The sequence below is a fragment of the Oryctolagus cuniculus genome, chromosome 10 (assembly GCF_964237555.1).
Source record: "Oryctolagus cuniculus chromosome 10, mOryCun1.1, whole genome shotgun sequence".
NCBI lineage: Eukaryota > Metazoa > Chordata > Mammalia > Lagomorpha > Leporidae > Oryctolagus > Oryctolagus cuniculus.
This window is the reverse complement of record NC_091441.1, coordinates 80,377,476-80,391,451: the sequence shown is the minus strand read 5'-3', so window position 1 is coordinate 80,391,451 and position 13,976 is coordinate 80,377,476. Positions and strand designations below refer to the sequence as shown.

The following is a 13,976-nucleotide window of genomic DNA, read 5'->3' as shown; positions in this document are numbered from 1 at the left end:
CCCACACACACAACACACCACTTCACCTCCTTCCAGTCTTGCCTCAAATGGCACCTCCTCCATGAGGACTACCCTGACTGCTACTTGAGTGTACAGGAACACACCTCTTCCCCAGACCCCAGACCCTCTGTCTGCTCTGGTTTTGGCTTTCTCTGTAGTGTATGTGCAGGAGCTGGCACACTATGTACAGTACTGATTGATGCTGTTTACCGTCTGTCTCCTCCAAGAACGTAAGCTCCGTGAGGACAATGATTTTTTTCTGTTCTGCTCATTGCTGGATCCCGGAAGTTAAACGTTAACTGGTACAGTCATGGCTCAATCAGCATTCACTGGATGAGCGAATGAATGAATGAATGACAAGGGAAGACCTGCGGTCTTCAGGACAGTTTTTCACATGAAAAACACTAACTATAATCTCACATCATTTTGGTAAGGATGATGCACAGTGACTTTTGTGAAAGCACTGGGTAAGAAACTGCTAAGTAAATAGAAGGTAAAATTTTTGCTTAAACCGAATTCTTCATCAGTGAACTACTGAATTTTTATAACAGCTACCAGACTGCTACAAAAAGGCAAACATGTATTATTCAGACACAGAAAACCTTGGTTCTGATATTCAAATAAAATGTAAGGTTTATTCCAAAGCCATACCCAAAATGTACAATGAAATGCATTTCTCTTAAAAACTTAATGTAAAAACAGTCTTTACATGTTAAATTTTCTTACAATTTGAAGATCTTTTGTTCCACAAAAAAGTCTAGTAAAAATTTAACTTCATAGTTCACATGTCAAATGTTTTCCTTGTTTTTATAAAATGTAATCTTTAAATGCAAAATATTTAAACATAATTGCTTTCTTATGAAATTGTTCTCAATTTCTGAAATTAACACAATTAACACTAGTCTATAGAATCACGTTTCCACGTGCTGCTTCTTAAAATGAGGTAAGAAGACAAATGTTGACACTTTGATTTTGTTCCAGATAACTTTTCCAGATATTTATACCTCACGGAATCAAAATGCAATCGAGCTGTTACAATTCCTTTCATGGGAAATATTTTTTCAGTAGTTGCTCAAAGAACAGTATCAAGACCTGTCATTTAAAAATTCATCATATGAGGGTACTTCTAAAAAAGTTCATGGGAAATAGAATTAAAAGGTAAGTCTATTTTGATGCAAAAAAAAATTCTGAAATCCACGCACACAAGGAGTCTTCAAAAAGTTCATGAAAAAGGCAAAATGTGAAAAAACTATGCATGAACTTCAAAATTGCACCAAATTAAAAAAAAAAAACCTTCTCTTTTAATTGTATTTTTCAGAGGATTCTCGAGGTACCCTCGAAGGTCATAATTCTTTGTGCACAATTTTAAGATCCAGACCAAAGTTATTGCTACAGTGATTCACCATTTTCTTTACAGATATTTTAATAAATATTCCTAAACTCTACACGACTATTGTTCATAATCTTTTAAAGCAGGGCTCAGCAAACATCTGTCCAGGTCAGACAGAAACATCTTGTTTTGCAACTCACTTATGTGCTGCATTTTCCTGTTTTAAAAACCACTCTAAAATTGGGGGGAGGGGGAATCCTTGGGCTCCACTGTAATTCGCTCACCTCCTCCCTACCTTAAAAAACAGAAGCATCTCATCTCTAAATTAGACTACTCAAGTGTTCATACAATGCCAGCTTCACATTTTGCAGTAAAATAAATCCATGGCAAATCCCATTCCCAACAACTCAGCTATCCATTTTCATCACTGGCATTTTCTTCTGGCTTTTCATCTGGATGAGATAATTCCTGTGTTCCTTTATTTTATTTTTTGGTCTAATTTTTTTTAATAGGGAAAAGTTCTCCACATGTAACTACTGTGAAGTCGTAAAATCAAAGGCTGACATGCTTACATGCCCGCAGAGGTAGACGCACACACACACAGGTACATGGGGTACAAATCCTTGCACAGTGGAAACCACTATTTCATACAGAAACATAGCATGATGCTCTCCATAGCTGGAAGGCGTCCATGGAAACCAGCTGGAAGAGACACACAACAATCCCACAGAAGTCCTAAATTCGCTTTTATCAGACGTGGTTGTCAGAGTTTGGAGAACCATGATTTGAACATGAAATATGAGAATAACTAATGACTACAGCGGCCTGATTAGTTTCTTGAAGCCAATAACCTGGAACACTCGTCTGTAACACAGTGCTCTAGCCCAGTACTGTGCGTGCTTGCATGCGTGTTGTCCGTGTTTTCTTTTTCTACCACAAATAGTGCTTGGAACAGATCATAGTAACTCAAAGAGCAGTGGTGAATTTACCCAACTGTATCAGAAGCAAGCTGGAACGCTCTGGAGTTACAATCAATGAGATTTTTGCAAAAACCTTTAAAACTTTTAAGCTGAAAACTTTGGCATCCCTAAGAAGAAAGCGCCATCACAGCAGGGGGTGCACCCCCAACTTTTGAATTACAGAAGAAAACCTTTCAGTGCAAAAGTACGATTGCTACTGGCACACAGCAATGACACAAAAGGTATATAAAATGCTTAAAGACTCTAAAACGCGTAATAACACCTTGCAGGATGTTTTGGTATAGACAAGGTCATTGAGGGCTAGGGAATAACGGGTTGTTTCACCTATTTCATCGTGAGTCTGGGTGCTGAGTGCTTAAATACTCCGTGTTGGGCAAACAGACGCAACGCATTCACAGCTCGTCCCGTTTCTTCTTGAACGGCCACTTGGGGTGCTGCAATATGTGGTCTGCAGCCTGAAGGACCAGGTACATAAACTCCTCCACGTCGAAAGAATAGTTGGTGAACTTTGGGTGCTCCCCGAGAGTGGGATGGTGGCCCTGCAAGGCAAACCGGAACACAGGCCCCCGCCCGCTGAGCCTTGCTCCTCCCTCAGGGAGAACACGGTCTCACTTTCACTCAGGCAACTATTTGCACGTACTCGACCCCAGAGCTCAGCACACTTTTTCTTTAAAGGCCCAGACAAAACTCGTTTCCAGCTCTGCTCCCGGCACAGGCTCAGGGGCACGGTTGCTCAACTCAGCCTGGAAAGGCATAGGCAGTCACTGACAACACGCAAACCAGGAAGCATGATGGTTCCTGCTAAAACTTTATTTACCAAAACAGGTGGTGGGAAGCCCGGTTGGCCACACAGGGCTGTAGTGTGCTGATTCCTGCTACATATCATCCAATAGATCTTTCCATGCCCAAATTTCATGAAGCTGTCTTACCAATAGCAAAGAACTAAGAGATTGGCTTTCCTTTTTCTGCAATTTGCAGATCTAAAATACACTATTCTGGAGAAGGACAGTGCATCTGGGGATATAAGTTCAATGACCATCTTTTCATATTAATAAGTAGGCCCCCCTACCACGGCTGGCGAACATTCGGCCTGAGGGCCATATAAGGCCCTCAAAATCATGTGGTCTGGCCCTGCCAAGGCAGCCACAGGCAAGACTCAAAATTCACTAAGTCTTCAGCAGGCTTATTTTTAAGTTGATTTCCTGTAGCCCGTGAATGATATTATAAAGAGCAAACGGCCCTTAGAAAGAAAAAAGGCACCCCCTCCCCGCCGGGAATGAAACAGAGAGCACAGGGTTTGAACTTTACCTTATCTTGAGGGAAGACTTTGTTCTGCCTTCGCCAAGTGATGTAGTGGACCCCTCGCAGCCTGGCCAAGTCTAAGTAACAGCGTTCATCCTCGCAGTTGTACCTAAGCACGTGAGGGAGGCACCACGTGAGGCTGTTGTCCAGGGTTCCTGTCTGATCAACAATTCTTGGAGGGGCCGGTGCTGTGGCCTATCGGGTTAAGCCGTCGCTTGCAGTGCCAGCATCCCATACGGGTGCCAGTTCGAGTCCTAGCTGCTCCATTTCCGACCCAGCTCTCTGCTATGGCCTGAGAAAGCAGTAGAAGATGGCCCAAGTCCTTGGGCTCCTGCACCTGCATGGGAGACTTGGAAGAAGCTCCTGGCTCCTGGCTTCGGATCAGCGCAGCTCCGGCCATTGCGGCCAATTGGGGAGTGAACCAGCAGATGGAAGACCCCTCTCTCTCTCTCTCTCTGCCTCTCCTTCTCTCTCTCTGTAATTCTACCTTTCAAATAAATAAATAAATCTTTAAAAAAAATTTAAAAAAAATTCTTGAGGAGTAAATAAATGTGTCTCCTTAAATGTTCTTGAACAAGTTTTATGAACAATAAATAAGACGGAGCATAATCATTTCAAAAATAGTTTCAGAACTAAATTACCCTAACTTTTTTGTTCCCTTTTTTTTGAAGGACAGAGAGAACTCAATCTTCCACCTGCAGGCTCAGTCCCCACATGCCTGCAGTAGCCAGGGCTGCGCCAGGTGGAAGCCAGGAGCCTGAAACTCCACGTAAGTCTCCCACATGGTAGCAGGGACTTAAACACTTGAACCATCAACAGTGGCCTCCCAGGAGGAAGCAGAAAGCTGAAGTGGAAGTAGAACCGAGACTCAAACCCAGGTCCTCCAATAAGCAGAGCAGGTTTCACAAGTGGCAGCTGAACTGCTGTGCTACAATGCATACCCCTAACTTAACCAGCATTTTAAAATTTTTATTAAAGATTCTTATTTATTTATTTGAAAAGCAATGTTACAGAGAAAGAGAGAGAGAGAGAGATCTTCCAACCACTGGTTCACTCCCCAAATGACTGCAATGGGCAGGGCTAAGCCAGACCAAAGCATGGTCTCCCAAGGGGTGCAGGAGCCCAAGCACTTGGGCCATCCTCTGCTGCTTTCCCAGGTGCACCAGCAGGGAGCTGGATCAGAAGTGGAGCAGCTGAGATTTGAATTGGCACCCACATGGGATGCTGGCACTGCAGAGAGTGGCTCAACCCGCTGTGCCACTGTGCAGGCCTCCTAACTTAACTTTTAAAGAACAGAATAGAAAAATAAATAAATAAATAACAGGGTTGAGGATCAGAGGAAACTACTCATATTCAATAGTGTCTACTGCCTATGAACTTGACATTATCACATAATACTCCTGTCTCTACAAGTATGGAAGTGGACTAGAAGTCACTTCCAAGGTCATAAAGCCAGTCCGTGAAGGACAAACTGAAACCAGGTCTAGGGCATGCCAAGGCCTGAGCTTTCCCAGTTACATTTCTCGTGCTCTCTCTCCTGCTATCTTCTGCCTTTCCTTCTCCCTCTCTGAAGTGAGTTAGAGTCAACATTCATCCAGCAATTTCTCGTCTATGCATATATTTCAAAGTGTTATGGAGAGGGGCAGGCACTGTGGCACAGCAGTTAAGCTGCCCCCTGGAATACCCAGATCCCGTATCAGAGTACCTGCATTTGAGTTCTGCTTCCAATTCCGATCCAGCTTCCTGCTAATCGACACCCTGGGAGGCAACAGATGGTGACTCAAGTACCTGAGTCCCTGCCACCCATGTGGGAAACCTGGATGAAGTCCCTGGCTTCAACCTGGCCCAGCCCCAGCTGTCGCAGGCATTGGGGAAATGAATCAGTAGTTGGAAGATCTCTCTCATTATGGTGCCTTTCAAATAAATAAATATATAAATAAAACTTGGGAAAAAATGCTTGTGAGAGCACTGGATGTCCATGACAATTCTTTTCCCAAATACTCTAAATACTGAGTCAAGTCCTTTTTCAAACAAAACCACAACCTCAGGCTACTAGACTCAAAAAGGGACATTGAGCTAACAGACAATCACACCAGTAATGTCAAAAACTGAAGACGGAGCACGGGGTCATGAGCAGAATTACTGGGGCGGGAAGACTCTGTCTCTGTAACTAACCATGAGCAGATCAGTTACCCGAGGGCCTGAGGCTCCCTGGGAAGTCCTGGCTTGTGTTTTGGGGGTGTGCTGAGCTTAAGACCTAGAGCTTCCCCCAGGCAGTGTGCGAGGCAAGAGGGAAGGAGACCCCATTCTCACATCTCCCTACCATGCCAGGTGGGGCACGGCAGCAATAATTTGCTTACTAACAAGTGCAATGGCTGGCTACAAACTACACTTCTAGAGCTTTTGGTCTGTTTTTCTTTCCATGTGCCTATAGCATGTGGCTTCTCTGTAATAATTCCAGCCTTTGGATGCTCACAGTGGAAGTCCCAGCAAGCCCAAGGCATAGCTGCCCGGGCGCTTGGCTGTCAAACTGCCGCAAACACTCACAGTTCAAACACTGCAGCCCAGTCTGGAAGGAAGAGCAAATGGGTGAGGCCGGCTCCGTGCATTCCAATAAATATGTCCGTGTTGTGAGTGATCCTGAGTTGATCCAGAAACCCAAGTTCTCTGTGAATGAACAGAACAAGACAAGAGATGAGGAGAGGAGCATGGAGGGGCTGGGTCAGCATTTGCAAGACATTCAACACGCAGGCGCATTTTCCCATCACATCACCTTCCCCTCTACACTCTGCCCATTTCATGGGCACTGTAGTAATTAATGACATCTTCATAACTTAACATGTTTCTAAGTACACTCATTTATCTATTTAGATTTCAGTATGCTTATTTATAAAAGGAAACTTTTATAGATTTCTTAAAGGGAAACCAGTAACACATAACATCAATAAAACTGCAGAAGTATTTACAATCTACCTAAAAAGTATCCTTGAGAACCAGGTAGATACCATTGCAGGAGATGGCCCTGAGCCCAAGGCCTGCCCTCTCTTCAAGAGAGGAGGAATTAGCAAGTGTAGAAGACATGTTGATGACATTCTGGCACAAAGTGAAATTGTTTCCTTAAGATAATAAAAAGAGGCTGGCGCTGTGGTGTAGTGGGTAAAGCCACCGCCTGCAGTGCTGACATCCCACATGGGCACCGGTTCCAGGTCCCAACTGCTCCACTTCTGATCCAGCTCTCTGCTAATGGCCTGGGAAAGCAGTAGAAGATGGCCCAAGTCCTTGGGCCACTGCACCCGCATGGGAGACCAGGAAGCTCCTGGCTCCTGGCTTTGGATCAGAGCAGCTCCGGCCATTATGGCCACCTGTGGAGTGAACCAGCGGATAGAAGACCTCTCTCTCTCTCTCTCTACCTCTGCCTCTCTGAAACTCTGCCTTTCAAATAAATAAATAAATTTTTAAAAATCAAATAAATAAAATCTTTTTTAAAAATGCTGTCCACCTCTTATTCATTCATCCAAGCAAAGACAACAGCATCTGCCCAAAAGGCTGTCTCTGACTCACTTGTACTTGTAATCAACAATCTGGACGTCAAATGTAGATACTGTTTTCAGTGCATTTACAAGCTAGGAAAAAAAGAGAGAGAAACATTTAGAATTGCTTTTCCTTCTCTCTGGGTTCTAAAATTTCTTCTTTTTTGCATATAATATTTTTCAGGTATTATTCTTTAGGTCTACTGGTTTCAACCCTAATTGAATTAAAATACAGCCTCTATCCCTTAAACATAGGACTTTACTTTCCTGAAACACCAACACCCTGACTTGTTACAAAGGAGAGGAAAAGTGCTCAGGTCAGAGACTCACTAAGTGTCCACGGGTGCTATTCCTCCAGCTTTCAACTTGTGTTTACTGAATACCTACTATGCTCCAGAGATTACGTCAGGGGCCTTCTTCCTGTGCATTACCTCATTTCGGATAAACCATGAGCAGTTTGGACCTCACTATCTGAAAAACATTGTTGGTACGTCTACATAGAAAAACAGGTATTCTTCTAGCAAACAAAGCATGATTCCTCTATTACCAAAAACACACTCATGGTTCTCTCTGCCCGTCATGATTAGGCCATCAGAACCCCACACTGGATTACCACCATTCGGAAATGTTTGCACTTGTATCGGGCAGGAGGCTTCTGCATATACTGTACCACAATAGCAGTAGCCATGGTTACAAGTGTCACTGGTTGTGCACGATATCACCTGATCCTCATGAAAAATCATGCCAAGTAGGTATTATTAGTATGCCCATCTTATAAATGAGTCAACAGAGACTTAGAGACGTTAAGTAACTTCTAGCCCGCAATACAGAGCCAAAATCAAATCTGGGTCTTTCCACTGAGAACCTGTGTACTTTTTTTTTTTTTTTTTTTACTTTTTTTTTTTCCACAGGCAGAGTTAGACAGTGAGAGAGAGAGACAGAGAGAGAAAGGTCTTCCTTTTTCCATTGGGTCACCCCCAAAGTGGCCACTACGGCTGGCACGCCATGCTGATCCGAAGCCAGGAGCCAGGTGCTTCCTTCTGGTCTCCCATGCCGGTGCAGGGCCCAAGGACCTGGGCCATCCTCCACTGCACTCCCAGGCCACAGCAGGGAGCTGGACAGGAAGAGGAGCAACCGGGACAGAATTCGGCGCCCCGACCGGAACTAGAACCCAGGGTGCCGGCGCCACAGGTGGAGGATTAGCCTATTGAGCCGCGGCACCAGCCATATATATGAACCTGTGTGTTCTTAACCAGTGCACTCTACTCTCCTGCTTATAGAGAGCAACGGTTCGTAATCCCAGCCCCCTTCCACATCCACCCACCCGCACCCCCACACATACACACACGTAACAGTAAAGTGAAATTTCTCTCTCTAGATAGCCCTGGACTCCCACAAACATACAGTTTATATCAAAGAGTTCAAGGAATGAGGACAGGCAAAAAGAAATCAATTTTCTAGAAGAGAATCAATCAGATGGCATAAGCCTTGTTCTTTTAATGAGAAATGCCCACATAAAAGGAATCGAGAGGCCCACGGCCAGTGTGCTCTTTTTCACAATTTCTAGTCACACCAAAGAAGTGGCCTCAAACACAACAGTTCAAAAGCTAAGGTTGGGCGGGATTCCGTAAACCATCATTTAATGAGAGCATCTGAGTTTTATGATCTACTCAATAATCAATCTATGGTTGAAGGTGTGCTCCTCCTCGCCCTGTAGCTGGGTTATAAGGTGATGTCAATCCCAGGGAGAAAAGCAGTCCATTCTGGGGTGTCTGGCTTGGTGTCTGCTGACTCACCCCCTCTCACCTCTGGACAAGGCCACGCGGGAAGCCTGTGTGTGATTGCATCTGAACTTGTCCTGCCTGGCATGTATGGCACACATCAGTCCTCCACCCTTCTCCTGGGCCCTGTCCAGCAGCTTGGTGCTGATCCTTAGCCTGCACCCTCCTGATGGATGCGGATACAGGTGGATTCAACCTCCTCTGTGGAAGAAAGCAGCCTCACCCCTAGACACCCTGGCTCTCACCCCCAGGGCCTCTCTGCTCACTACTGGGTGGCCGTGGACAGGTGTTTCAACCAGTACGCCTTGGTGACCTTGTCTGCAACACAGGATATCAATAAAGTACCAGCATCATGAGTTCTGGGAGTGTTGGGGGACATAATTCTTGGTGAGTACAGAGTAATATGCTTGGCAGATAATTAGCACTCAACATGTATAGCCTATACCAATATAGACCACTGATCTGTTGGCTGGTGGCACTTCCATCCATCTAATCCTGCAATGCGCTATCTGATACACAGTCAGTCCTCCTTATCCACACTCACAGATGCATCCAAGTGCAGATTGGAAATAGAAAAAAAAAATTGCATCTATATTGAATATGTACAGAATTTGTGTTCCTAACATTAATATAATAAACAACTGTTTATAAAGCATTTACACTGTATTAGGTATTTTAAGTAATTCAGAGATGACTTGAAATAAAGGGGAGGAAATGTGCAGGTAATAGGCAAATACTACAGCACCTGATACAAGGGCCATGAGCACCCAAGGGTTGTAGTCTACATGGCCGATACAAGGGCCATGAACACCCAAGGGTTGTAGTCTCCATGGGGAGTCCTGGAAGCAATCACCCGTGGACACTGAGAGACAACCCAAGTTTTATTTTTGGTCTCCAGAACATACACACTGCTCATCTATTCCACCCACACAGCCTCCAACCAGTGCCACCTCCTGCCATGTGGTCATGTCCTCTGTGGCTCAGAGGGATCTTGGGAAGAGATGCCAATTACACAATGTGACCAGTCTATCAGGCATCCAAAATAACCTGTGCAAATACTTTACCCATCAAAACTTGCCCCCACCTTCCCTTTTACTCTTTTTTTTTTTTCCATTTTAGTTCCACTTAATGGCTCAAGCTAAAAGCCTAGGAATCACCCTGGGTTATCAGGATCTTTCCTGGCCTTACCGACTGCTGTACTGTACATTCCAAAAGTATCCTAGGTCCTATTGCCAAAATATATCCTGATTCTACCTACTGTGTCATCTCTACTGTCACCACCTTCATCCACACTCTTTCCTGGGCCACAGGAACAGCTCCTACCCAACCCCTTCTTCTTACTCTTACAGCCAAAGTGACTTAGAAATGCGTAAGTCAATTCATGTCTCTCCTTGTGTATTCATTTACTAATTGCTGCAAAAAAAAAAAATTGTCACAAACATGGTAGCTTAAATGATCACAATTTAGTCCCCATACAATTCTGTAGGACTGAAGTCCAGTCCAGGTCTTATTGGGCTAAAGTTGAAGTGGTGGGGGCTATGTTCCTTCTGGAAGCTCTCAGGGAGAACAGATTTCCTTTTCTTCTTTTTTCTTTAAGATTTATGTGTTTATTTGAAAGGAAAAGTGATCAGGAGTGAGGGAGGGGGTAGTGGAAGAGGGACACACACACACATGCACACCATCTTCCATCTACTGGTTCACTCCCCAGATAACTACAATGGCCAGGGCTGGACCAGGCCAAAGTCAGGGGCCTGGAACTCCATCCTGATCTCCCTTGTGGGTGGCAGGGGTCAAACTACTTGGGCCATCTTCTGCGGCTCTCCAGAGGGCTTCAAGCAGGGAGCTGGATCAGAAGTGGAGCAGCATGGACTCGAACCAGTGCTCCAGTAGAGATGCGGCCACGGGAAGCAGTGGTTTAACCCACTGAGCCACAACACAGGTCCCAGAGAACTAACTTCCATGCCTTTTCCAGCTTCAAGAAGCTATCCCCAGGCTGGCGCCGCGGCTCACTAGGCTAATCCTCCACCTTGCGGCGCCGGCACACAGGGTTCTAGTCCCAGTCGGGGCGCTTGATTCTGTCCCGGTTGCCCCTCTTCCAGGCCAGCTCTCTGCTGTGGCCCGGGAGTGCAGTGGAGGATGGCCCAAGTCCTTGGGCCCTGCACCCTATAGGAGACCAGAAGAAGCACCTGGCTCCTGGCTTCGGATCAGTACGGTGCGCTGGCCACAGTGCGCCGGCTGCAGTGGCCACTGGAGGGAGAACCAAGGAAGACCTTTCTCTCTGTCTCTCTCTCACTGTCCACCCTGCCTGTCAAAAAAAAAAAAAGAAGAAGAAGAAGAAGAAGCTATCCCCACTCTGTGGCTCAAGGCCCCTCAAGGCTAGCAACGCTGCATCTCTCTGGCCCTGATGTCTCCTCTCTGACTTGTTTTCCAATCTCCCTCTCTGACTTTTAAGGAAAAATGAAATGAGAAGAATCCAACTAAGAGCTTTCCAGGCAATGTCCTCTGGTAGATAGAATTTAAGGCCCATATGTGATTACTTTGAGCCCACACGGATAATCCAGGATAGACTCCCTATTGAGAGAGCTCAATTCCATCTGCAAGGTCAATGTCCCTTTGCTACGTAACTTAACCTGTTCACAGGTTCCAGGGATTAGAACGCAAGCATTGTTTGAAAGGAGAAGGAGAAAGGAGAAGGAGATATTCTGTCTGCCACAACCTGCTTAAACATCCACAGTAGGAGCCAATGTTGGGCCCACTGGTTAAGACACCAGTTAACACACCCACATCCCATATATCATATCAATGTACTATGATTCAATGCGCAGCTCCAATTCTAGCTCCCAGCTAATACACACCCCACGTCCCTGTCACCCACAATGGGAGACCCAGAAGGAGGTTCTGACTCCCAGATTTGGCCTGGCCTACCCCAGCTGCTGTGAGCCAACTGGGGAGTGAACCAGCAGATGAGAGAGCTGTAGGTCTCTCTGCTTTTCAACTAAGTTTTAAAAAGTTTTAAATCCAACACTCACAGTGGTTTCCCCCTCACTCTGGAATAAAATCCACCCCTCCGCAAGGTCCCAGGGGCTGAGATGACACATCCTGAACCATGTCCACCTTCCTGAGTTCCTTAGACATCTCTCTCACCTCCCTGGAGATGCCACAGCCATCCTTGCATCCTCCTCACTTCCTAAAAACCCAAAGCTCAGTCCACCGGAGGCTTTTCGCCTCTGCCCAGAAGCCTGATCCCCAGCTAGATCCCTCTCTGATTAGCTCTGTGTTCAACCAGCATCTACCCAGACAACTGGCCTGACTGCCTCCCACCCCGATCCACATGCCCCCAGCTCTTTCTCTCCATCGATCTGCTGCTTCCTTCACAGCTCTCATCACTATGTGAAATCACCCTACGAGCTGACTGACTTCATCTCTCGCTTCTAGGGCTCCATGAGGGTAGGGACCTCCCCAATCTTTACCTCTGGGGACAAGAACATGGCCTGGCACATAGCAGGTGCCCAATGCTCCCTTTGAGCAATGACGTGACAGGCAGGAGCTTTCTTTGTATGGTGATCTCCCTGAGGTTAAACATAACTTGTGAGTTGGTGCTGTTGAAATGACTTGGAATGCCTAAGATGGGGCCAATTTCTAAGACACACAGTGACATGGGAGCATGGAGACCTCTCCAACTCAACCTGCTACAGGACAGCACAGCCCTGCCACAGGCCATCAATCCTCTCCCAAAAGACAGTCTTGCACTGTCACAGCAAGTGTGCCCGGAGGGCGAATGTTCAGCAAACTACAGTAGTCAAGGCAAGACTCATTTCTGTCTATCTCCATTCTGAGCTGTCTGCAATAAGGCCAGAAGGAGTTCAGTGACTTCTAGCAGAAATTCACATCCAACAAACAGACTAGTCACAGGCCATCAAACTTCTCTAAAAACTAATAGCTTAAATCAAACCTTCTAATGTGGTGAGAAAAAATAAAGCACATTAGTTACAGGTTGGTAAATTCAACATGATGATGTCAAAAATACACACCAAAAACTTACCTCATTTTGATTTAGTATTTTCCGGTACTCTGTGCTCCGTGCCAGAATGGTGACTCGGATTTTGCCATCCTGTAATCCAAATGAAAATGCAAAATAAGGCTGCCTCTGTCTGGACAGACGAATGAATATCTGACCCTAAAAGCTGACTTTCACCAAGAGATGGAACTCAACGAGGACACATTTATGGACCGATTGTTTTTAGCCTGATTCTGGCATTGTTCCCTCCAAGAATAAAAATATATCCACTTGAAAAGAAAATGTAGGCCGGCGCTGCAGCTCAATAGGCTAATCCTCCGCCTTGCAGTGCTGGCAAAACGGGTTCTAGTCCCGGTCGGGGCACTCGATTCTGTCCTGGTTGCCCCTCTTCCAGGCCAGCTCTCTGCTGTGGCCCGGGAAGGCAGTGGAGGATGGCCCAAGTGTTTGGGCCCTGCACCCGTATGGGAGACCAGGAGAAGCACCTGGCTCCTGCCTTCGGATCAGTGCAGTGCGCCGGCCGCAGTACACCAGCCACAGCGGCCATTGGAGGGTGAACCAACGGCAAAGGAAGACCTTTCTCTCTGTCTCTCTCTCACTCTCCACTCTGCCTGTCAAAAAAAAAAAAAAAAAAAAAAAAAAAAAAAAAAAAAAAAAGAAAGAAAAAAGAAAGAAAGAAAAGAAAATGTAGTATGTATTCACAGTGGACTATTATTCAGTCATTAAAAAGAATGAAATCTTGTTATCTGCAGGAGCAAGATGGACCTAGAGGACATTACATTAAGCGTGACAAACCAGGCACAGGAAAACAAGTGTCATACATTCTAACTCATAGGAAAGCTAAAAGCGTTGATCTCATCCAAGCAGAGGAGGGAATGGTGGTTACCAAGGGCTGGGGAGAACAGCAACAAAGGGAGGATAGACAAGGGTTGGTTAATGAGTGCAGAAACACAGTTGGATAGGAAGATTACCTCCTTTTTTTAAGATGTATTTTTTTATTTTTTGGAGACAGAATGACAGACAGAGGGAGAGACAGAG

At 45.5% G+C, this 13,976-nt stretch overlaps 1 protein-coding gene across 4 annotated transcripts in view; it reads right to left on the bottom strand.

The window, feature by feature from the left end:
• Nucleotides 1-607: 607 nt before the first annotated feature.
• EOGT (EGF domain specific O-linked N-acetylglucosamine transferase) overlaps nt 608-13,976 on the bottom strand; it is a 43,676-nt gene continuing 30,307 nt past the window's right edge. For all 4 annotated transcript variants that reach the window (XM_002713300.5, XM_051851481.2, XM_051851482.2 and 1 more), the window contains exons 14-18: nt 12,966-13,034; nt 7,174-7,235; nt 6,160-6,279; nt 3,619-3,721; nt 608-2,849 (exon numbers count right to left, since the gene is read on the bottom strand). In XM_002713300.5, coding sequence (XP_002713346.2) covers nt 2,703-2,849; nt 3,619-3,721; nt 6,160-6,279; nt 7,174-7,235; nt 12,966-13,034 — 501 coding nt within the window. In that variant the 3' untranslated portion in view covers nt 608-2,702. The remainder of the gene's footprint in view (nt 2,850-3,618; nt 3,722-6,159; nt 6,280-7,173; nt 7,236-12,965; nt 13,035-13,976) is intronic.